The sequence below is a fragment of the Schistocerca nitens genome, unplaced genomic scaffold (genome assembly GCF_023898315.1).
Source record: "Schistocerca nitens isolate TAMUIC-IGC-003100 unplaced genomic scaffold, iqSchNite1.1 HiC_scaffold_340, whole genome shotgun sequence".
NCBI classification, from domain to species: Eukaryota; Metazoa; Arthropoda; class Insecta; order Orthoptera; family Acrididae; genus Schistocerca; species Schistocerca nitens.
In genome coordinates, this window is record NW_026045874.1 from 895,747 (window position 1) to 921,549 (window position 25,803).

Here is a 25,803-nt window from a genome sequence, read left to right on the forward strand (position 1 = left end):
GAATTTTGTTGGGCTACTGAGGAGACTTGAGTGGAATAAATTACTAAAGGCAAAATATATCTTACTTGCTGATATCAGTCTAATCTTAGTTACAGTTGAGATCTCATTAAAGCAAGTGACTGTGGAACCAAGATACTTGAAGCAATCAACCCTTTAAAATGTGTATCCAATCACACTGAAAGTTGACGGCATATTCGTTGATATGCTTCCCCACAGGCCATGTATTTAGTTTTATCTTCATTTACCATAAGACCCATCTTCTTACTTGCTTGACTTAAGGCTGTAGAAGCTGCTTTCAGTGCTGGTACTGTCCATGGTATGTTTTGTATGTCATCTGCATGTGCTAAAATCTGTGCTATTTTTTTATTTCTAGGGGGTTTGAGTAATTTCCTCAAACTCGAATGCAGCTTCTTACGTCGGACATCATAATTTTAACCATTCTCAGGAGCTTTCCATGTATCCCTATCTCCTGTAATGCATGAAACAACTAGTTTCTATTGATGCTGTCGTATGCGGCCTTAGTAAATAAAGAGGTGATATTTGACAGTTTTCTCCAAAATTTGGCGCAGGTTGAAAATGAGATATATTGTTGACCTTCCTCGTTGAACTCCGCTAGTACCTTGTACCCCAGGTTCAGGAGGGCGATTCCACAGTGGTTTCTAAACTCCATTCAGTTGACCTTTTTATCTATGGGACATGATATTCCTTCATTCCATTCATCTGGTATACTCTCCTGTTCCCATATGAGAGTGATAAGTTTAAACAGAGACTGCTCTAACGTTGTTCCTCCACATTTTAACAATTCTGCTGGAATGCTATCAGTGCAGGGAGCCTTGTTGTTCTTCAGTTTCTGTAAAGGTTTTTAGAACTATTCAGGGGTTCAATGTTGCCTTAGTCTGCACAAATACACCATTTGCCTGAAGGATTCTTGACAAAGTACTAATGGAGATGCCCACTGACTGGCCCTGATGGATGCCACAGTGAAAGTTCCAAGCAGCCTGTTCCCAGAGCACATGTAGTATAGTGTGAGACCTGAAGAAGTGAGGCTGTGCATTGTCTTTAGTGGTCACATGCACAGCAGAATTAGAAGCTTTGCCTAAGCTGTCACCGAACAAGTCTTTTAATTCAGCACACAATTGACCGACACTGTCCTTGAAATCAAAATTAGCATAGACAACACATTTGTAGAACACACACACACGCGCACACACACACACACACACACACACACACAAATCCAAACAAATCATGGTCAGACATATTTGCACTGTTCCGTGAACGCATACCCAGAAGTTTGTCTTTGCAAATTCTTGTATGTGGAAGGAAGGTTGCAAGAACCTAGCACTGGAATGTTAATTCCGTTATATGGTGTAAGTGTAATGTAAGATTTGTGCAGCTTGGACTTGCTAAGATGATCAGAAGCATTGAGACAGGGAAAGAAACTGAGACACTCTTAGCTAATTGCAACTGAATAGTGCAGCCACCTATTACAAGGTCCACGAAAAGCTGCGTTGTGCTAAAGAAAATGCCACTGATTTCATGATTTGTAAACTACCACTCTTCTCCTCCACACTAGAAGTTCTGTTTGGTTCAGGATGCACAACATGTACAACAAAATTTGATTTCTGTGGGTGTATATTAGGAGAGGGAGGCTTCTCTTCCTGTAAGCAGACCGCTTGAACATGTCCGTTCTTGCCACCTGAAAAACAAGGTGCATTTCGTGGCAGGTAGAAGCTATGCTTATGAGCTAAGAAGCAGTGCGGGCAAGCTTTCATGCCAGTACCTTGCTGGCCTGGCTGTTTATGTGACTGGCTGTCTGAGCCCACTATCTGAGTCCTTGTAAGTCTGTCGCCCACTGTCTGTCTGTCCTGACTGCTTGTTTAGTCTGAAAACTTGGACCTGGCAGCAACCTCCTGAACCTTCTCATCACATTTAGAACCTGGATTAAACCCCGATAATTCGAAAGTTCTGGCTGTGAAGTGGGGAATACTTTGAAGCACAATTAATAGATGGTTCAAATGGCTCTGAGCACTATGGGACTCAACTGCTGAGGTCATTAGTCTCCTAGAACTTAGAACTAGTTAAACCTAACTAACCTAAGGACATCACAAACATCCATGCCCGATGCAGGATTCGAACCTGCGACTGTAGCGGTCTTGCAGTTCCAGACTGCAGCGCCTTTAACCGCACGGCCACTTCGGCCGGCCAGTTAATAGACTAACACACTGGTTGCTGATAAGAAAAAAGATTGTTTAACAGTAACTGGTACTTGGTGTTCAAATAGGTGAGCTTCAGATTGAGCCAAGTACTCAACACAATCCTCTTTTTTCCCCTTCAAATGGGTAAAATGGAGGCGCTAATGATGGCTCCGTAAATTGTGGTTCTGCCGTAGTTTGTGGCGTCTTATTGAGAGTCTCATTGGCTGCCATCTGCATTTGAATGAAGCCCTCAGCATCTCGATAAGCTGCGTCATATGTTGTGTCTGTAACTGAAGGGGACACGTTAGATCGAGCATAGGTGCCAAAGGCACTCGAAATTGTGGTGCTGCTAATTGCAAGTTCGGTGTGCGTGGGGCTTGGGGCAGTGGGTTAGCCGTAGGAAAGCAAAAATGCTAAAGCTAAATCAGTGTGTGGCAGTTCAAACAAGCAAACGGAACAAAAGTGGTAAGCGTGGATCTGAGACAGAAATGTCCAGAAGCACAAATGGTAGAAAAATAAACAAAAATGTCCAGAAAGTGGTAAAAATTAGGCGACAGAGGGAGTAAAATGACACGGCATCGTAGGTTTGACAAAGTTCATCGCCAGATGTGTCGTGTGTCGGCAACTGTTAGGCCTGGGACAAATAGGTGGAAGGTGGCCCGAAGATATGTCGCCGTATGAATCTGGATGGATGAGCAAAAGATGAGTGGACACAAATGCATTTTAAATAAATATGTTGTAGTCGACTTAGTGCAGAACAACTGCTGCACTGTTGCCAGCTTGTCAGTGATCGTGGCTAGCTATAAGCAGAGGCGTGACACGAGCGGCACCCAAGTGCACCGTATGTTTGCCAGTGAAGTTAACTATCAACGACTTGAAGTAATGTTTGTCACCAACTAGCAACAGGGAACTTTCACTAGAAGTGCAGAACAAAAGGTAGAAGTAGTCTGGTGCTCAGATGGCGGCCGCTTGTAACACCGTCTGGGTGGTCTCCGTTGGTTGGCGACGTGGAGGTTCTTCATTGGCAGGGTGATGAAAGCACTGCTTGTGGTGCTTGCAGTAATCTTAGAGCCGCCAGCTCTGGCCGTATTGATAACCTACGGTACTGCAGTTATTATACATACTGTTTAAGAGGAGGATCGAAATGTTTCCATTTGAAAGCTGTACAGTCCAGAATTGTGTGCCAGTTGGGTGAAATTGCCACGAGCACTGAGGCAGTCATCCCACCGACATACCGGGCTGGAGAAACCGATTCGGTGAAACACCATTTGCTGCTGCATGAAGAAGTCTGTAACTGCCTGCTGGACATCCTCAACTGACAGGAAATGTCGATGCTTCACAGTTGTTTTTAAGGGCAGAAGGTGTGATGATTGCACGGGGAGAGGTCAGGACTATTAGACAGGTGCTCGAGTGTGTCCCACTCGAGGTGGTGTAACTTCTGCTTTACAACATTTACGACATTTGCGACATAGGGATACGGGTTACGAGGCAACAGTGTCTTGTGTTGCAATTTTCCCAGACGTTTTGCCTTAATTGTATTTAGTAATTTCTCCAGTGTTGCACAGAACTGTTCTCCAGTGAGGGAGACACCAGGTTCCTTGAAATCAATAAGCAGTGGGCTCTGGTAATTAAAGAACAGGATGAATATCTCTTCTTCAGCAGATGGCTGGCTCTTGAACTTGACGGGGTGAGGGAACAGTGGATGACTCCATTCCATTGTCGACGTTTTCGACTCCGGTTCCCAGTGGCAGCACCAGCTTTTGTTGCCTGCTACAATGCACTCGAGGAATGTGTTGCCTTCAACATTGTCCCAGAGCAACAGAGGGGATAGTTGACTTCTGACATGCAAAAATACAGAAATTATATCTGATGTGATAAAACAGCAGGCCAAAAAATTTTCTGGAAAGAATTGCATGCATATATTCAAGTGGCTGAATGGTTAAGATCCACGTCCAAGTGACTTTCGTAATTTGTTGTAGCTTGAATGTAATTTTTGCCTTTGTGTAAAAGTGTCATTTTTTTATTATAGCATGTTGCTTTCAGTTACCTATTGTACTATCACGGAGCAGTTCTTTCTATGTATATTCAAAGTTTCATCTTAGTATATTACTTGCCAGTGACACATCACTTGAAAATTACATTTGGTCTTAACTTTGGCATACCACTCTCTCTCTCTCTCTCTCTCTCTCTCTCTCTCTCTCTCCGTGTGTGTGTGTATGTGTGTGTGTGTGTGTGTGTGTGTGTGTGTTCTTTAATTCTCTCTAAGAATTCGGATAGGTTTACAACATTGTTATGTCCTCGTATGAGGCTGACACAATTTTGGTGACTTCAGTTCACTTAATATTTCTTTCAGTTTAAACTTAAATGAAAACATCGTAGTTTTGGGCCGTATTAATCAGATGATCTGCTATCGTAACCTCTTGTCCTGCTTGTGAGAGGTGTTACTAAAGTATGCTTGGAGGTTAGAGCATGGACAGACCCTTGTGGAGTTTCACAGTATCCTTGCAGTTTAAACTCCCAGGAAAAACTGCCTGCTATGGATGTGTTAATCACATTCATTAGTGGCTTAGCAGTAAAGGCAGATGACAGTTTCATAAAGTATTTGAAATGCCATACATTTATGGGGGCTTTATTTAGTGTTTTTCAACCTGTTTGAATCTTGTTACTCGATACTTGTAAACATGTAAATGGAAACCATATATGACGTTATTTCGTGAAGTTGATACTTGTTAGATTTTTACAAATATTTATTGACGCAGTTTCTAGATGCATTTCCTACTGATTCTAGGTTGCTTTCTAGAAAACTGTTCTATCTGATTTATTTGATGTTCTTGTTTATATGTTTTGACTGCCCGGTTTTCTCTTTTTATGATCAGCCGCCCCGTTCTGATCAGCTGCTCGTTTTTGCGATTCAGTAATGGGCTCCTCAATGTGCAGTTTGTTAGTTGCCCACGAATTCTGTGATGTGAAGGGAATGAAAGATAGTGACATAATTTTTTTAGTTTTGGTTGTTAACCCACTACTATTTTGCAATGCTCAATGTGCTGTGTGTTAAACATTGTCAATTGCTGTAATAGTTGAACAATAATAAAACAATGGAAAATCCAGGATGGAATGATCATAATATTATGGAAAGGATAGATTGCTACTCACCATGTAGCGTAGATGCAGAGTTGCAGATAGGCATAACATCAAGATTATCAAACAAGTTAGCTTTCCTTTTGGCCAAAAAGGCTCTCATTGGAATCACACACACACACACACACACACACACACACAGCCAGATGTCAGTTTGTGGGATGGAGTTCCATGCCAGTTTCACTTGGTCAATTCAGGGACGGTTGATGCTGTTTGTGGCTGATGCTGGAGTTGTCGTCCGATGCTGTCCCGTATGTGCTCCATTGGAGACAGATGTGATAGAGCAGGCCAAGACGACACGATAACACACACTGTGGAGCACGTCGGGTTACGACAGTGGTATGTGGGCGAACGTTATCCTGTTGGCAAATGCCCCCTGGAATGCTGCCCGTGAATTCCAGTACGACAGGTTGAATCGCCAGATCTTTGTACGAATTTGCAGTCACGGTGCGTGGAGTAAGCACGAGAGTGCTCGTGTTGTCACACGTAATCGCACGCTAAATCGTAACTCCGGGTGTAGGTCCAGCATGCAGACAGGTTGGTTGCGGGCCCTCAATTGGCCCTCTCCTAACAGAGACGAGGTCATCACTGGCACACAGACAGGAGCAGCCTCCCTCAGAAAACACGACAGACCTCCACCCTGACCTCCAGTGAGCTCTTACTGGACGTCACTGAAGTCACAAATGGCAGTGGTTTGGAGTCAGTGAAATGAATTTTACAGGGCACCTGTCTCGGAGCTGTCCTCGAAGTAACTGATTTGTAACAGTTTGTTGTGTAACTGGGATGCCAACTGCTGCCCCTTGCTGCTGCAGATGTAATACGATGTGCCACAGCCGTACGCCAAACTCAATTGTCTTCCCTCTCAGTAGTGGCAGGTGTCCGCCGAGAGCCCAGTCTTCTTGTGAATGTACATTCTTGTGACCACCACTGCCGGAAATCGTTTACAGTGGCTGCGTTACTGCCAAGTCTTTTCTGCAGTATTGCAGAAGGAACGTCCAGCTTCTAGTAGCCATGTAGTTTGACTTGGTTCAAAATTGGTGAGGTGTCAGTTATTCCGTCTTTGTCACCTAATGCATTCTTGACTAACATCAACTCACAGCATCTAATCTCACAGGTAACTAATGCTCATGGTTGTAACACTATATATTTATGAGAAATTTGCCACTGGATTGAGGACTTTTCAGTAGGGAGGACTAAGCATGTTATCTTTTATGGAGAGTCAAGAAGTAACTTGAGGGTTGTGCCAGGGAATGGTGTTGAGTCCGTTACTGTTCATATTGTATATTAATGCGATTGCAGACAATATTAATACTTACCTCAGGCTTTCGCAGGTGGTGCAGTTATCTGTGATGAAGTACTGTCTGGAAGAAGATGCATAAATATTGTCAGCTATTGATAAGATAGCAAAGTGTTGCAAAGATTGACAACTTGCTCTAAATGTTCAGAAAGGTAAAATTGTGCGCTTCACAAAACAAAAATATATTTAATATCAGTGAGTTAGTGTCATAATCGGGCAACACATGCAAATATTTAGATGTAACAATATCCCCATGAACCGTGGACATTGCCGTTGGAAGGGAGGCTTGCGTGCCTCAGCGATACAGATGGCCGTACCGTAGGTGCAACCACAACGGAGGGGTATCTGTTGAGAGGCCAGACAAACGTGGTTCCTGAAGAGGGGCAGCAGCCTTTTCAGCAGTTGCAGGGCAACAGTCTGGATGACTGACTGATCTGGCCTTGTAACACTAACCAAAATGGTCTTGCTGTACTGGTACTGCGAACGGCTGAAAGCAAGGGGAAACTACAGCCGTAATTTTTCTCGAGGGCATGCAGCTTTACTATATGGTTAAATGATGATGGCGTCCTCTTGGGTAAAATATTCCGGAGGTAAAATAGTCCCCCATTCGGATCTCCAGGTGGGGACTACTCAAGAGGACGTCGTTATCAGGAGAAAGAAAACTGGCGTTCTACGGATCGGAGTGTGGAATGTCAGATCCCATAATCTGGCAGGTAGGTTAGAAAATTTAAAAAGGGAAATGGATAGGTTGAAGTTGGATATTCATGCAAGTGGTTCTCCTTTCTCCAAAGGTCTCTTTAATTTTCCTGTAGGCAGTACCTATCTTACCCCTAGTGAGATAAGCCTCTGCATCCTTACATTTGTCCTCTAGCCATCCCTGTTAAGCCATTTTCCACTTCCTGTCTATCTCATTTTTGAGACGTTTGTATTCCTTTCTGCCTGCTTCATTTACTGCGTTTTTATATTTTCTCCTTTCATCAATTAAATTCAATATTTCTTCTGTTACCCAAGGATTTCTACTAGCCCTCGTCTTTTTACCTACTTGATCCTCTGCTGCCTTCACTACTTCATCCCTTAGAGCTACCCATTCCTCTTCTACTGTATTTCTTTCCTCCATTCCTGTTAATTGTTCCCTTATGCTGTCCCTGAAACTGTACAACCTCTGGTTTAGTCAGTTCGTCCAGGTCCCATCTCCTTAAATTCCCACCTTTTTGCAGTTTCTTCAGTTTTAATCTACAGTTCATAACCAATAGATTGTGGTCAGAGTCCACATCTGCCCCTGGAAATGTCATACAATTTAAAACCTGGTTCCTAAATCTCTGTCTTACCACTATATAATCTATCTGACACCTTTTAGTATCTCCAGGATTCTTCCATGTATACAACCTTCTTTCATGATTCTTGAACAGTGTTAGCTATGATTAAGTTATGCTCTGTGCAAAATTCTACCAGACGGCTTCCTCTTTCATTTCTTAGCCCCAATTCATATTCACCTACTACGTTTCCTTCTCTCCCTTTTCCTACTGACGAATTCCAGTCACCCATGACTATTAAATTTTAGTCTCCCTTCACTACCTGAATAATTTCTTTTATCTCATCATACATTTCTTCAATTTCATCGTCATCTGCAGAGCTAGTTGGCATATAAACTTGTACTGCTGTAGTAGGCATGGGCTTCGTGTCTATCTTGGCTACAATAATGTGTTCACTATGCTGTTTGTAGTAGCTTACCCGCACTCCTATTTTTTTATTCATTATTAAACCTACTCCTGCATTACCCCTATTGGATTTTGTATCTATAACCCTGTATTCACCTGACCAAAAGTCTTGTTCCCCCTGCCACTGAACTTCACAGGAAGTGGAAAATGGCTTAACAGGGATGGCTAGAGGACAAATGTAAGGATGCAGAGGCTTATCTCACTAGGGGTAAGATAGATACTGCCTACAGGAAAATTAAAGAGACCTTTGGAGAAAGGAGAACCACTTGCATGAATATCAAGAGCTTTGATGGAAACCCAGTTCTAAGCAAAGAAGGGAAAGCAGAAAGGTGGAAGGAGTATATAGAGGGTCTATACAAGGGCGATGTACTCGAGGTCAATATGATGGAAATGGAAGAGGGTGTAGATGAAGATGAAATGGGAGATACGATACTGCGTGAAGAGTTTGACAGAGCACTGAAAGACCTGACTCGAAACAAGGCCCCGGGAGTAGACAACATTCCATTAGAACTACTGATGGCGTTGGGAGAGCCAGTCCTGACAAAACTCTACCTTCTGGTGAGCAAGATGTATGAGACAGGCGAAATTCCCTCAGACTTCAAGAAGAATATAATAATTACAATCCCAAAGAAAGCAGGTGTTGACAGATACGAAAATTACCGAACTATCAGTTTAATAAGTCACAGCTGCAAAGTACTAACGCGAATTCTTTACAGATGAATGGAAAAATGGTAGAAGCCGACCTCGGCGTAGATCAGTTTGGATTCTGCAGAGATGTTGGAACACGTGAGGCAATACTGACCCTATGACTTATCTTAGAAGCTAGATTAAGGAAAGGCAAACCTACGTTTCTAGCATTTGTATACTTATAGAAAGCTTTTGACAATGTTGACTGGAGTACTCTCTTTCAAATTCTAAAGGTGGCAGGGGTAAAATACAGGGAGCGAAAGGCTATTTACAATTTGCACAGAAACCAGATGGCAGTTACGAGTCGAGGGACATGAAAGGTAAGCAGTGGTTGGGAAGGGAGTGAGACAGGGTTGTAGCCTCTCCCTGATGTTATTCAGTCTGTATATTGAGCAAGCAGTAAAGGAAACAAAAGAAAAATCCACGGAGAAGAAATAAAAACGTTGAGGTTCGCCGATGACGTAATTCTGTCAGAGGCAGCAAAGGACTTGGAAGAGCAGTTGAACGGAATGGACAGTGTCTTGAAAGGAGGATATAAGATGAACATCAACAAAAGCAAAACGAGGATAATGGAATGTAGTCGAATTAAGTCGGGTGATGCTGAGGGAATTAGATTAGTAAAGGAGGTCTGCTATTTGGGGAGCAAAATAACTGATGATGGTAGACACTTCGTCCAGTGTTGCTGTAGCTTTAGATATTGTACAAACTGGCAAAGCTTCAGATTCATCGTTGTCTTCACTTTCTTCACTTATCGATATCGTCAATTGAAGACCTCCTACGATTCCAATTTTTCTTGAAGTAAGTCCGTGCACTGTTTACATTGTAAAAAATACTCAGCTGAATAACTTTTGATCTTTAACCTCCAGAATTTTGCAGATGGAACCAAGGGTAGATAGTGGCCTCTGAGATGTTTCTTTACTTAATTCTGTGCCTTTGTTGAATTACATTATCATAGTGCAAGTTGGTAAGTTTGATTATTACTTTCATCAAATAGTGTGTTGTATCCTAATGCCTAAAAGTAAAAGCTTTGGATGAATAGCAATTTTTAGTTTTTTTTATTTTGCACTATACATGTATATCTTCACAACTTAACACTTCAGTAACTTTGCACCTATACGAGATATTAACAAATGGTTTCTAGTGTATGATAAGATAACTCATAAAATTTCTTTTACCTTCCAGGTCATACAATTTTGATGCAAAAGTGAACCTGAAAACATGATAAAATGTGGATGCCTCTAGAGAAAGCTCAGTGTGTGTGGCCCGGTAGATACAGACGATACCTGATGCCCAAATGCAACGAACCTTTCAGACTTGGAATACATCATTTATGGAAACAGGTGTGTTTTTAAAAAAAGGGCTGGTCACCATGAGTTTCAGATGCCATTGTGGACAGGGTACGGCAGGCGTTTGGAAAGAGTTCTATAAAATCTGTATGTACTGCAGCCAGGGAATTGGAAATGAGAAGATCGACATGGCACAATGTCTTGCATAAGAGGTAATGGCTCTATCCCTATGTGCAGCTGCTTCAGGCATTTAACCCTATGGACAAACCTAGGTGCGAACAATTTGCAGTGGATATTCTATGCATTATTGATGCAATCATTGACTTTTTGGAAAAGATTCCTTTCTCTCATATGGCAACATTTCGTGTATCCAGCAGACTGAATTGTCATAATGTTTGTATGTAGGATTTGCAGCATCCTCGTGTTACACATGAAATGGAAAGAGACAGTCGTTCCGTTTGGTGCAGACTGATCCCCAGTTGCATCACTGATTCATTCTTTTTCATGTCTGCCATCAAGAGTGGTGTTAACGTGGACATGCTGCAAGAGTTTACTGTGTCACAATTGGGACACCTGCAGCCTGTGTCATATTCCACTAAGACAGGGGCACCACTCGACTAGCCCCTAAATGTACTTTAATTTCTAAATAAAAAGTTTCCGGATAGGTGGATTGGACGAGATGGTCCAACTTGATGTTCGCCACGATCCCCTGACCTTACACCACAAATTTTTTCCTGGGGTTTTGTGAAGGATGCGGTATACCGAACCAGGGCTAGAGACCTACAGGAATTTAAGGCAAACATTTGCAATCCATTTGAACATGTCACCAGGGAGACCTTGAATCGTATGTGGAGAGAAATGGTATTCCGACTAAGCATTATCCATCCTATTAACGGTGTACACATTGATTTGTGTGAATGAGGAAACAAAATTTAGTTATCTGATCGCGTAAATTTTATTTGTATGAAAATAGATCACTCACTGAATTGTTGAATTTCATTATTCAGCTCACTCTAGATCCTGCTATTCTCAAATAACTGTTGCTCAGTTCCATGGGTGAACTTCAGCTCTGCTTTCAGTTGTTGGTTAATCAACAGTGGGCTATCTTTCTCAGTAGCAATGTAAAAAGCATCAGTGTGTGCTATGTCAAGAAGTTATTGTGAAGGAAAAGGAACTGTGTTTTCTTATGAACTTCTGCTGATTGAGCTTGTATTTGTAGTGGCCTCCATTGTTCATATAAAGCTTGTAATTTTGATATATAATTTCTCAGCTCCTGTGCCAGAATTTGTGGTCTTTCCCGTAGTAAATAGTCACATCCCCCACATTTAGTGTGACACTTTGTAGCATAGTTAATTATCTCATCTGTAAGTTGTAAAAAAAAGAAAACCATTAATTTTTGGTTGAGTGACAGTAGTTTTTTCATTATTTCATGCAAGCAATAACAAAGATTTTAGATATTGCTGATGAAATACTCACTGCGTTTTCAGGCTACTTGTGGGCGAGCCTGTTTGGATAGTGCTGGTATCCTCAGCTGAAACTTACAAAGTAACATCCATGCATTTCACTTGTTCTATGAAACTAATATGTTGACATCCTTTCTCTGTGTTGAGTTATATGCAGCCAGTGGGTGGACAGTAAATGGTAACCAATGAACAGCTTTTAACTAGTTATGCCTTCAGGCATGTTTTTTCTGCATACAGGAGTTTGTTACACATACGGCACTTGACACTGCTTGTGAGAAAACATTATTAATCAGCACTGATGGTCAACTTGGTCGCTAGCACCCAGTAGTGGGCATCTTCACTTTCATAGGAGGCAGTAGACAAGTGGAGGTTAAAATATTTACATTAGGGTTTCACAGAACTTTGAAAAAAATATTGGGTTAATAAGTATTATTTTATGCTTTAACTTGATGCAACTCTGATTTATAAATTTTATGACGTGGGGTTACTTCCCCACTTTAGAAATCATCATTACTGTGGAATGGTGGATGGTCAGAAAATTTTAATACTGAAGCTACATTTTCCTAGATGTGGAAAAAATTATCGCCTGTGGAATGCGCTTGTCTTTTGCTGTCCGAAGTGGGCCGCAGGACACTGTGTGAAATGTTTTTCTAGACGCGGGGCAGTGCATGTACAAACGAAAAAAATTTAAAGTTGTGTGTTTTATAATTCAATACACGATAGTGATATGAGAACTATCTTCTTACATCTTTCATTAGCCCAATGAAAATGTTGTGCTATTTTTCAGACTAATCAATGTTTATCATGCCATACCTCCCAAATTTGGTGTTGTACAACACAATTTTATAATTGGCTTCAGTAGCACATGTTGATAACAGGTGGAAACTTTCTGGCCAATAGAATCAGTAACAGTGAGGTAATAAATTAAAATGTGTGACTTGGAATTTGTAGCAAACCAACATTTCAAATGTATTATTTGACAAACTTTTTCACTTTACCTTTTTTTTTTTTTGTGTGTGTGTGTGTGTGTGTGTGTGTGTGTGTGTGTGTGTGTGTGTGGTAGATCAGAGCAAGAAACATTTTCGGAAAGATTTGAAAACATTTTAACAGTTTGTTGTTAGTTTGTGGGTGCTACAGTTTTCCAAAGATGAGAGCAGTATTTTGTGGTTCATTGATGCCACACGTGTTCCAGTGTGCTGCAAGGAACATTTTGGTATTACGGTCACAGTGGACTACGGTGCAACAGCAGTAGTGGGGCGGCAAAGGCAAAACGTGCAGTGGAGTGTGCAGTCTAAAGGGAAGGAGACTGTGCATTATTGTATTCAGAAAGTGCAGAGCAGTCGCAAATCTTCTTGTGTTGTGAAGGAGCATATAATATTTTAGTAACGAGACAGTTGCTAGACGGTGCAGAAGAGTGCCATCTCCCAATGCCTCGTAATGTAAATGTAGCGGAAATTAATGCACTGCTCGTGGATGAAACGATATCCTGGATAGGTGTGGAGGGTTATGTCAAAGCTACGGGATTCACTGCGAGGAACAGAGATTTACTGATTACTTTGGTGGGCCAAATTTTAACCGTCATTCAGTCTTATTCACAGTAACAACATCCACCTCATTATAAAAAGTGGTTAAAGCTCACTACACCAAATTTGTATCCTTGAGGAAAAAGACCTTGTTTCACAAAGTGCCTAGCATCGAGCACACGTTGGTCTATTGCTTATTCTTATGATATTGAAACCCATTTTTGAACATATTCCAAGTTGATTTCTAAATGAATTATAAGTTGAATTTTGAATGTGTGCATAATGTACGTGATATATCTGCCAGGGGTATCCCAGTTGCATCTAGATGAATCTAGAAATAAATTTTCCTGCAGACAAAAGGGGATGGGGCTATATGAGCTAAGCAGAATAAAGCCAAACGGGTGAATGCCAATCGCTGTATATGTGGTTGACTGGGTTTGCAAGTCATCAGCATTGTTATAATTACTAGCAAAATCCATAGATTCAGACTACCAGAGTGGAAATAAATGACTAACAGGAATAACAGGTAACAAAGACTATGTATTATCTTCTTGCCAGTTGTACAATCCCCAGCTAGGAGCCGCTAAAGTCCTATTCTGGGAGTAGCGTGGAAAACGTGTTGTACGCACGCGTAATAACTCCTAACTGGAGAATAAATGCGGTGTAACTAAACCGGTGGTTGTGGCCGGGTTAATGAAGTTCAGCGGACAAGTAGTTTTGACTCTGGCAGGAATAGTTACAGAATTAGTGATGACAAGATTGTTTGTTAGAACGAGGAAGAAGAAGAAAACTGGGACATTACACAAATTGTGGAAGAATACGACGATCCCAAATTTATATAAAAATTTTGTACTACTACTTTTCGATCTCATACTTCGGAAACTAGAGAGTATGAATGAAATGTGAAACTATTTCCTAACATACAACTTTTTGCTTGTCATTTAATATTGGTACTTCATGAATTATATTCTGTTGAGTTATAAAAATGACCATTTGTACCATAACAGTCTCATTTATTTGGTGTGTGTGTTACAATTGCTGAAATATTAGGCAGGCCTATTTAGTTTTATCTAGCAGACAGTGACAAAATACACGTAAACAGATTGAGTAACCACACCAGTCTTAGGTACTACTTGTATTAACAGCTTTTCCAGTATTAGAGGACAACACGGAGTTTTCCTGTACAAAATATTTGGCGGACTTTGATGAGGTAATAGATTCTTTTGCAGAAAGGAAAGCACACCATGTAAAGCTGTAGCAAAGTTAGAGGAAAAAATGCTAGGACTTCAGGATTGAAGAAATGTGTACTGCTGTCTTGCTTGTTTCTTGTCTTTACTGGTTTTGTGGATCATATATTTAATTTTATTAATAGGCAATAAAGAGTGCAAATTTTCTGAGGAGTTCTTGTTCTCCAGGTTACAAATAATTCCATCCAATATTAACTGTGAGTTATTTTTGAGGGGGGGCAGGATGTCAAACCGGCCGACAATATGACATTCTAATTTCAACTGTCCTGAACATAGTTTGATGGCACCGATCACAAAATATTACACGTTTGAATTCCACAGAGTGAAATACAGTGACATGCGGTTGAAGAATACCATGTGAAGAGGCGTGACGCTGCCATTTCGCACACTTAAGACCAAATAACATCTTAGATTTCCTTGAACACATATGTTTTATGTATTAGACTCTTCAGAAAGATGTGCGCTACAAAGTGAACATATTTTATATTTTCGATAAGCCGATTTTTAAAATTTTTGGCGTCCTACCTCAAACGCTTGAGGGAGGGGCAGTGCCAGTATCTAGTATTGCCCCGTTCGGAAATTTTGTAGATCTGAAGGTGCGTTTACACTGCGATTTGTATCGGCACATGTATGAGATACGTGTATATGCGACTTTGCGACATGTATCGCGACTTGTACGAGTTGACATGTATCAACCTCATACATGTATGAGCGTGCGTTTACACTGGTTGATATGTATCACTGTGCGATAGTTTCCGACGACGATTTGGAAGATTTCACATTTTTATGTGCTGATACACTTGCTCTTTTGTAAGATGATAGGAAGAAAAGGCGGAGGAAGCATAGATGGTGGCACAGAGAGTTTCTCGCGAATTAACGCTAGAGGATGGCGCATATTTTAGAAATTATGTTAGGATGAGTATGGAGGATTTCCGCGGTTTGTTATCACTTGTGGCTCCTCTTGTGTCCAAAACAACACAAACTTTCAGGAAGCGATTCCACCAGAGGATCAGTTGACAGTAACACTTCGTTTTTTAGCCACTGGGGATTCCTCGTAAAACGAAGATTTCATGACAAAACATTTGCATTGTCGCGCGATTGCTAATGCCAACGTCTCACACACGATTGTCGGTATCCGTTGTCAACATTATCACGCGAGGCCGCCGGAATAATAGCAAAACATTGATATACGTGCCAGATGCATGAAAAAATTATATAATGTATTACATACACTGATATATATATAAAACTTTTACCTTCACTTCTTGGGATAAAACTTGCACAATGGCCTCGCAAACACGAAGAATAATGTTGCATATGGCACTTTTTGATATTGTATGCAGATACATTAACGTCGAAACGACAGTCGGCCCTTCAAAACTCAAACAGCCGCCAAAGAGCCTGGTACTACGCATGCGCTAATCGTCGAAATAAGCGGCAGTCGACAAGACGACAGGAAATGATAGTACTGCGCATGCGCGAGTTCTTCAAATGTCGCTCATACGTGTCGCGTATATGGCCAAAAAGCGATATACAAAATGTATATGCAACATGTATGAGCTGGAGGGTCCGCATACAAGTTGTGTGAATTTTTGTATGAGGTGATGTATCGCGACATGTCAAATTGACATGTCGCTCATACATGTCACGATACATGTATCCCAGTGTAAACGTACCTTGAGGCTGATGCACGAGTTGTATTGGGGAGGTGGGTAGTCTCCTGTGACCCGTGTTTATGTTTGAAAACAAAATGGATTTCTGTGGCCGGGAGTTATCAAGCGAATTAAAATACATTCACATAATTACGGAAGGCTAAAATATGTTATTACGAGTGTAATCCCAAAGTAAGGTCTCCTATTTTTTTTATAAGTACAGAACTCTGTGTGGCAGTTGGTCACACTGTTATTGAGTGCTTCACGCGTTGCGTATAAACATGCGCATATCGCACTGAGGTGCTCGGTCTTGGCTTGGCAGCCGTTGAGAATGGAGCTCCTGTTGGATGTTACCGCCAAGTGCGAATTGCGTGCAGTTAATCGGTTTTTTGAATGCAAAGGAGACTGCGCCAATTGAAATCCATCGCCAATTGACGGAAGTGTATGGTGAGTCGTGCATGGATGTCAAAAATGTTCGTAGAATTTTAACGGAAACATTGAACTACCGGAAGGTGTGTGCAAGATGCTGACCAAGGACCACATGCGGCAAAGAGTTGATGCTTCCCGTGCATTTCTTCACCGCCTTGCACCCAAACAGGCCAACTTTCTGGACTAAATTGTCACGGGTGACGAAATCTGAGCATACAACTTTACACCTGAGACCAAGCAACAATCACGCCAGTGGCGGCATCCTTCTTCACCAAAGCTGCGGAAATTCAAACAAACACAGTCTGCCGGTAAAGTCATGACAACCGTTTTTTGGGAACTGAAAGGGGTATTGTTGGTCGACTTTACACCCACTGGGACCACAGTTAACGCTGACAGGTACTGTGGGACAGAAAAAACTCAAGCGGGCAATTCAGAACCGGAGAAGAGGAATGTTGAACCGAGGGTGTACACATTCTCCGTGACAACACTCGCCCACACATCACTCGGCAGACCTTTGCTCTCCTGCAACAGTTACAGTGGAACACAATCACCCACCCACCCTATAGTCCTAACTTGGCGCCCAGTGACTATCACCTGTTCCCTGAGTCAAAAGAACAGTTGGCCAGAAAGTGATTCACCTCCTGAACAGCATGGCGGAAAGCTGGTAGAACATGGGCATACAAAAACTGGCAGTGTCTACAAAAATGCAACGACAGAAATGGTAATTAAGTTGAAAAATAGCTAAATGTTAAAGCTGTAAACTGATGTAAACCACTGTAGAAATAACAGCTCTATGTACGTAAAAAAATAGGAGACCTTTTTTCTTGGTATTACCCTCGTAGTTGCGGATTTTATTTTATTCCCACACTTCCGACAGTCAAGCATTAATCCTGCAGACCAGTGAAGCAAGGTAACTGCTGATTAACCGAGGCACTCGTCCGTGGACCACAAGTCGACAAAATTGCGGGGCTAGAAAGTTTTAACAACCGGGATGTTGACATGGGTAAATCATATTGCCTGCTGTCAATGCCGTTCGTTCCGAGGACCAGGAATCATTGTACAATAAATGAATCGGAATCTGTGTTGGTGTAAAAAAAAATTAAACTTGTTGGTGATCTCATCCATTATTACAGAAATGAAATAAAATCGTCCCCTTCCCTTTATGCGTAAAAGGCTGTCTCACTAATTTAACACATTCTTCGGTTGCATATGCATGTGCACATGTATACAAACAAAATTGTTTCAATTGATCTTTCATAATTCTAAGTTGAATGTAATAAATACTACAAAACCGAAAAAGCCAGATATTCGTTTTGACACACCCAGGACAATAAGATCCAGTATGTAGTAATGTTTTCAAAAGTTTGAGAAACAGACCAGTAGTTAGTGCTTATTTTGTTCTAAATTTTACATTGTACTGTCCATTTTATTTAATACATTTATCACTAGTTCAACATATTCACATCTCAACACTCAATGCTTAACTTTGTCCAGTGTTGCCGCAGCTTTTGATATTTTACGAATTGGCAAAGGTTCCGATTCATCCTCGTCTTTACTTTCTTCACTTATCGATATTGTCAATTGAAGACCTCCTAAGATTCCAATTTTTCTCGAAGTAAGTGTATGCTCTGTTTACATTGTAAAAAATACTCAGCTGAATAACTTTTGATCTTTAACCTCCAGAATTTTGTAGATGGAACCAAGGGTAGATAGTGGCCTCTGAGCTGTTTTTTTACTTACTTCTGTACCTTAGTTGAATTACAATATAATAATGAAAGTTGGTAAGTGTGATTATTACTTTCATCAAATAGTGTGTAGCACTGGACGAATAGCAATTTTTAATTATTTTGTTTTGCAGTATATGTGTATATCTTTACAACTTACAACCTAAGACTTAACTAACTTTGAAACTATATGAGGTATTAAAAAATGGTTTCTAGCAAATTACAAGATTACTCATAAAATTTCTTTTACCTTCCAGGTCATGCAATTTTGATGCGAAATGGAACCTGAAAACCTGAAAAAATGTGGATGCTACTGGATAAAGCTCAGTGTGTGTGACCTGGTAGATACAGACGATATCAGATACCCAAGTGCAATGATCCTTTCGGACTTGGAATACATCATTTATGGAAACAGGTAGTGTTCCTCATAAAAAGGGGCTGGTCACCCATCGGTTTCAGATGCCAATGTGGACAGGGTACGGCAGGTGTTCGCAAGGAGTTCTATAAAATCGGCACGTATGGCAGCCAGAGAGTTGGAAATGAGAAGATCGACGTTGCACAATGTCGTGCATAAGAGGTAATGGCTCTATCCCTACAAAGTGCAGCTGCGTCAGGCATTTAACCCTATGGACAAACCTAGGTGCGAACAATTTGCAGTGGATATTCTATGCAAGATTGATGCCAGCATTGACGTTTTGGAAAAGGTTTGTTTCTCCCATATGGCAACATTTCATGTATCCAGCAGACTGAATTGTCATAATGTTTGTATATAGGATTTGCAGCATCCTCGTGTTACACACGAAATGGAAAGAGACAGTTGTAAGGTCAATGTTTGGTGCAGACTGGTCCCCAGTTGCATCACTGATTCATTCTTTTCCATCACTGCCATCAACAGTGGTGTTAACGTGGACATGCTACAAGAGTTTACTGTGCCACAATTGGAACACCTGCAGCCTGGTGTCATATTCCAGTAAGACATGTCACCACTCCACTGGCCCCTAAATGTACTTCAATTTCTATATAAAAAGTTTCCGGGTAGATGGATTCGACGAGATGGTCCAACTTGAAGTGCACCACGATCCCCTGACCTTACATAACTATTTTTTTTCCTGAGGTTTTGTGAAGGATGCGGTATATTGAACCAGGGCTAGAGACCTATGGGAATTGAAGGCATACATTTGCAATCCACTTCAATGTGTCACTATGGAGATCTCGAATAGTATGTGGCGAGAAATGGAATTCCGACAAGGCATTATCTGTGCTATTAACGGTGCACATGTTGTTTTCTATGAATGAGGAAACAAAATTTAGTTATCTGATCGCGTAAATTTTGTTTGTATGAAAATACATAACTTACTTAATTGTTGAATTTCATTATTCAGTACACTCTAGATCATGCTATTCTCAAATAACTGTTGCTCAGTTCCATGGGTGAACTTCGGCTCTCCTTTCAGTTGTTGGTTAATCAACAGTGGGCTGTCTTTTTCAATAGCGAAGTAAAAAGCATCAGCATGTGCTATGTCCAAGAAGTTATTTTGAAGAGAAAAAGAATCTTTTTTTCTTAAGAACTTCTGCTAACTGGGGTTTTTATTATTATTATTATTATTATTATTATTATTATTATTTTTTTTTTTTTTTTTTTTTTTTTTTTTTTTTTTTTTTTTTTTTTTTTTTAGTGGCCTTCATTGTTAATAGAAAGCTTGTGATTTTGATGTATAATTTCTTGCCTCATGTGCCAGAATTTGTGGTCTTTCCCACATCCCCCAAAACTAGTGTAACACTTTGTAGCGTAGTTAATTTTCTCATCTGTAAATTGTAAAAAAAAAGAAAACCCTTAATTTTTGAGTGACAGTAGTGTTTTCATTATGTCATGCAGGTAATATCAAAGAATTTAGATATTGCTTATGAAGTACTCACTGCTGAGCCGTTTTCAGGCTACTTGTGGAACAGCCTGTTTGCATAGTGCTCATATCCTCAGCTGAAACTTGCAAAGTAACGTCCATGCACTTCACTTGTTTTGTGAAACTAATATGTTGACATCGTTTCTCTTTGTTGAGTCATAGGCAGCCAGTGGGTGGACAGTACATGGTAACCAAGGAACAGGTTTTAACTAGGTATGCCTTCATGCATGTTTTTTCTGCGTACAGGAGTTTCTGTTACATATACGGCACTTTACACTGCTTGTGAGAAAACATTATTAATCAGCACTGATGGTCAACTTGGTCCCTAGCACCCAGTAGTGGGCATCCCCACTTTCATAGGAGGCAGTAGACAGGTGGAGGTTAAAATATTTACTTTAGGATTTCGCAAAACTTTGGAAAAAAATATTAGGTTAGTAATTATTAATTTATTCTTCAACTTGATGCAACTCTGCTTTATAAATTTTATAACGTGAAGTTACTTCCCCACTTTAGAAATCATCATTACTGTGGAATGGTCGATGGTTAGAAAATTTTAATAATGCACCTACATTTTCCTAGATGTGGAACAATTTATCACCTGTGGAATGCGCTTGCCTTTTGCTGCCCAAAGTGGGCTGCAGGACACTGAGTGAAATGTTTTTCTAGGCGCGGGGCAGTGCATGTACAAACATAAAAAATTGAAAGTTGTGAATTTTATAATTCAACAGCTGTACATGATTGTGATATGGGACTACCTTCTATCGTCTTTCATTAACACAATGAAAATTTTGTGCTACTTTTCACGGTAATAAATATTTATCACAATTTTTGGACAGCATGGTTGTAGAGATGAAGCAACGATTAGTATGATTAATCACACATTAATAACACTGTATGAACACACCAGCTGTTACCATGACGACGGCATCCTCGCTACACAGACTAGAGGGCGCCTGATACACGCTTTGTAATCCATGGCAACGGCGCCCCCACCACAGGGAGTAGAGGGCTTTGTAGTCCTTCCATATTAGCCGTTTTAGTAAATTGACTAAAATGTTTTCTACGTAAATGTATGAATGGATATATTATAATACAATATGACTCCAGTTTTTGTGTCACAAATTGCTTTAATTTATATTATGGCACATAATGTAATATACTTTTACGAGTTGACTATGGAACATTTGTTGTTATTTCATAATTAACACTATAATTGTAACTCTTTTTAAATGAAATGGTTCAGTCTTCTGTTATTTACTGTAACATAAATTTATGTTTAACCAAGGTGACTAGTAATTATATATAATAAACTGTATTAAATACCGTTAATCGCCACTGGGGGTGTTGCGTCTATTCACATGGTGTCAGCACGCTATTTAAGCCCATATGAAGGGTTAGTCTCGCATAGTGTCTTGCCGTTATGTAGACAGTAGCGACACCACCAACAGTAACAACGGGTAACATATTTTAAATTTACGTAATTTTAGCTGTAGTATAATGGAGTCTTTGTGACGGATATCTATAATTTCACAGTGTAAATGCCCAGATGATGACCCCTATGTCGGGTTGAAACCGGTTGGTGGTATAATAATTATAAATGCGATTAAGACTGTTTTTTGAATAATTAATATTTATCATGCAATACCTCCCAAACTAGGTGTTGTACAACACAATTTCATAACTGGCTTCAGTATCACATGTTGATAACGGGTGGAAACTTTCTGGCCAATAGTCTGTAACAGTGAAGTAATAAATTAAAATGTGTGACTTGGAAATTGTAGCAAACCAGTATTTGAAATGTATTATTTGACAAACTTTTTACATTACATTTTTTTATGGGAGATCAGAGCAATAAAATGTTTTGGAAATATTTGAAAACATTTTAACAGTTTGTTGGAAGTGTGTGGGTGCTACAGTTTTCTTTAGATGAGAGTAGTATTTTGTGGTTCATTGACGCCACACGAGTTGGAGCGTGCTGCAATGAACATTTTGGTATTACATGACAGTGGACTGCAGCGCAACATTAGTAGTGGGACAGTAAGCGCAAAACGTGCAGTGGAGTGTGCAGTCTAAAAGGAAGGAGACGGTGTATTATTGGGAAGAGTATTCAGAAAGTGCAAAGCAATGACGCAAATCTCCGTGTGTTGTGAAGGATCGAATAACATTTTAGTAACAAAACAGTTGCAAGGCGATGGAGAAGAGTACCAGTTCCCACTGCCTTATCACTCAAACGTATCGGAAATTACTGCACTGCTCATGGATGATACGACACTCTGGATAGGTGTTGACGGTTATGTCAAAGCTAAGGGATTCACGGTGAGGAACAGATTAACTGATTACTTCGGTGGGCCGAATTTTAACAGTCATTCAGTCTTAATCACAGTAACAACATCCAACTCATTATAATGGTGGTTAAAGCTCAGTACACATGAATTTACTGATGGTTTTATAGTGGACATAATCAAAGACATTTCTTCTTACATGTTTCATTCAGTTTTCTTCAGATTTCTCCCCTGATTTTGTCCGGCATAGTGCAGCAATTTGACATGGCACGGACTTGACAAATCGTTAGAAGCATCCCACAGTAGTAATGAGCCAAGCTGTCTCTATAGCTGTCTGTGTTCACGAAAGTATTGCCAGTGCAGGATTTTGTGGAGAACTGTCACATGAATGTTCAATGAGATTCATGTTAGGTGATCTTGGTAATCAAATCATTCACTCGATTTGTTCAGAATGTTCTTCAAACCAATCACAAACAATTGTGACCAATTGACATGGCGAATTGTCATTCCGTCTTTGTTTGGGAAAATGAAGTCCATGTATGGCTGCAGGTGGTCTGCAAGTATTGAAGTAAAACTATTTACAGTCAACGACTGGTTGAGTTAGACCAGAGGACTACAGTCCATTCCATGTAAACACAGCCCACTACATTATGGAGCCACGACCGAGACTTCGTGGGATCTGCACCACACTTGAACCCTACCGTCAGCTCCTACCATCTGAAATTGGGGTTCATCTCACCATTACACAATTTTCCAGTCACCTAGGATCCAACCGTTAGTCACAAGCTCAGGAGAGGTGTTGCAGACGATGACGTGCTGTTAGCAGAGGCACTCGCATCGTTCGTCTGTTGCTGTAGCAATTAATACGAGATTTCACTGCACTCTCCTAACAGGTGTGTTTGTCGTAAGTCCAACTGATTTCTGCAGTTATTTCACACAGTGTTGCTTGTTTCTTAGCACTGGCAACTCCACGCAGCATCACTGCTCTCGGTCGTTAAATGGAGGCCGTCAGCCACTGCGTTGTCCGTAGTGAGAGGTAAAGCATGAAATTTGGTATTCTTGACACTGTGGATCTCGGAATATTGAAATCTCTGATAATTTCCGAAATGGAATGTTCCACGTGTCCATCTCCAACTAGCATCCCGCATCCACAGTCCGTTAATTCCCGCCGTGTGAGCATAGTCGTGTTGGAAACCTTTTTACGTGAATCACCTGAGTGCACATGACAGCTCCCTGTTGTACTGCCGTTGTATACCTTGCGTATGCAGTGATGCTGCCATCTGTTTATGTGCATGTGGCTGTCCCATTACTTACAGATAAAACTGCTGAGATATGAAAAGTGGTCAACATCTTGCAGTACCTTCTGTTGCAGTATATGTTGAGTAGATACATTTCCACTTGTTATGCATATTTTTGTTTCATCACTATTTCTTTTCAGTCCTAAAGAAATGGCCGCTCCAGCCAGCTCAGTAACTATTAGTTGTAATCTGGGTTGGGTTTCTGTCAACAGAACCATGTCGTAAGCAAAATCCAGGTCCTTACATCTGTATTACATGACACACCGAAGGTGTAAAAGTGAGGTGTGGCCGACATGCTATCTAGCAGCAAAAAGGGCGAAGCTATGATTTTAGCAGACTGTTCATCTGCCAGGTTGAAGTAGGAGAGGTTCTGTTAACACAGGTGGCGTCCGTTCTATTCTGTCGTGTGTCCGTGTGTGTGCAGTAGAGGCGGTGACTCCACGCGTGCACAGAACGCAGCCTTGCGAGCGGGCTTTCTACTAGTTACTGTTTTCGTTAGCAGTCAAAACACACGGATTGATTCGACAATTCTGCATAGTATTGTGGGTATTTTTTCAGTAAGCAGTAGCTTATAAATGCATTAATGAAACAAATGAAATTGCTTATTTTTGTATCCCTGTTGAGAGAAAGCTCTATATCTAATGATAGCTTCTTATTGTAGCTATGGAATGGAATAAAAAGAGCTTTCAAGTTATAATTGAAGAATACAGCAAGAAAAGGTCTCTCTATGACCTAACAGGTACTTTGTACCACAATAAGGCAATCTACATATCTACAAATGTTTGATTCTGAGATTATACAAGGTAATGTGCTTATAATTTTACTTTTGATTGGTGTGTATGTATATCACATAAATTGGTGAAAGTAGCACAAGCCTTTGGTTCTGTAGCTGTATTATTTCAGCACGCCAGGAAGGAAAGCTTGGCCAGAATAGGAGAAAAAGTGAGAAAAGTTGTGTCTGGTGTGACGAACGAGGAATGTGAAGCATGCTTAGCCTCCTTACGTTTGCATTATTCAGCTGAACTCGAAAAGATGTGGGGAAAAATGCGCAGTAGCTCAGGCGGGACCACCCGTAAACCAAGCGTGTGGTGGTTTGACCTATTGGCATATTTGAAAGACCACATTATGCATAGAAAACTGCTGACAGATATCCCACTCTCTGTCGTGAGTATTAATTTTTGTCACTCTGTCATTACACTTTTTCTGCGTTCTATAAGATAATCATATACTGTTGAAGGCATCTACATTGATATCAACGGTTAATTTCTGATACTAAAAATATACTTCACAGGGTTCAGACATGTCCACTTAGTGCAGAAATTGTTGATTTGTGTGATGATAAGCTAGTGCTTTCAAATACTATGCTTCCAATTTGTGTGTGCTCTACGTGTCATTTCTGTGTGTGAAAACATTCACATGTGAGATGCACAGTAGTGGAAACTTTGATGCAAGCACGCTGGTAGTAATAAATGAAATTAACTTAAAACACCCCAAATACAAGTAAGGCAGAACGGTGGATTGTGAGCATTTTTTGTGGTCTATTGTGCAGAAGTACCCACTAGACTTTCTGAAAAATCTGATACATCTCTGTGTGTACTAGTTTGCAGAGATGCTCCTGTATCAGTTTCAGAAGAGGTAATGTCAATGATCTTTAATAGGAACTGCTGAGCAATTTATTTGTTTGTAACATACTCTAATGCCTTAAACGATCAAAAGCAATGTGAAGATGGATTGCAAAAATTCACACCTATCTGTCATAGTTTGACTTCCTTGATATGTACAGCCTATCTTCTTCTCTGGATTGCTGGCTCCGTCGATCTCCAAAACCTTCTTCTTCAAAGAATACTGCTGGTTAACAGGAATTTGTAAGACACTCTCTCTCTACTTTTGAAATAATATAGTACTCGAAGAATACTTTTAGTTCAGTCTTGGTACATACCAGCTTCCACAAATTACATAT

At 40.5% G+C, this 25,803-nt stretch overlaps 1 protein-coding gene across 22 annotated transcripts in view; it reads left to right on the plus strand.

The window, feature by feature from the left end:
* Positions 1 to 25,803, plus strand: part of LOC126227762 (uncharacterized) — a 932,351-nt gene that overhangs the window by 732,754 nt on the left and 173,794 nt on the right. For 4 of the 22 annotated variants that reach the window (XR_007544023.1, XR_007544016.1, XR_007544008.1 and 1 more), the window contains 2 exons: positions 24,505 to 24,646; positions 24,747 to 25,007. The exons of 5 other annotated variants lie outside the window; for them this stretch is intronic. Coding sequence is in view for 3 of the 17 variants with exons in the window: in XM_049942249.1 (XP_049798206.1) it covers positions 18,641 to 18,777 (137 nt within the window). In the remaining 14 variants the exon portion in view is untranslated. 13 more of the 22 variants (XR_007544041.1, XR_007544032.1, XR_007544014.1 and 10 more) reach the window with 11 other exon arrangements.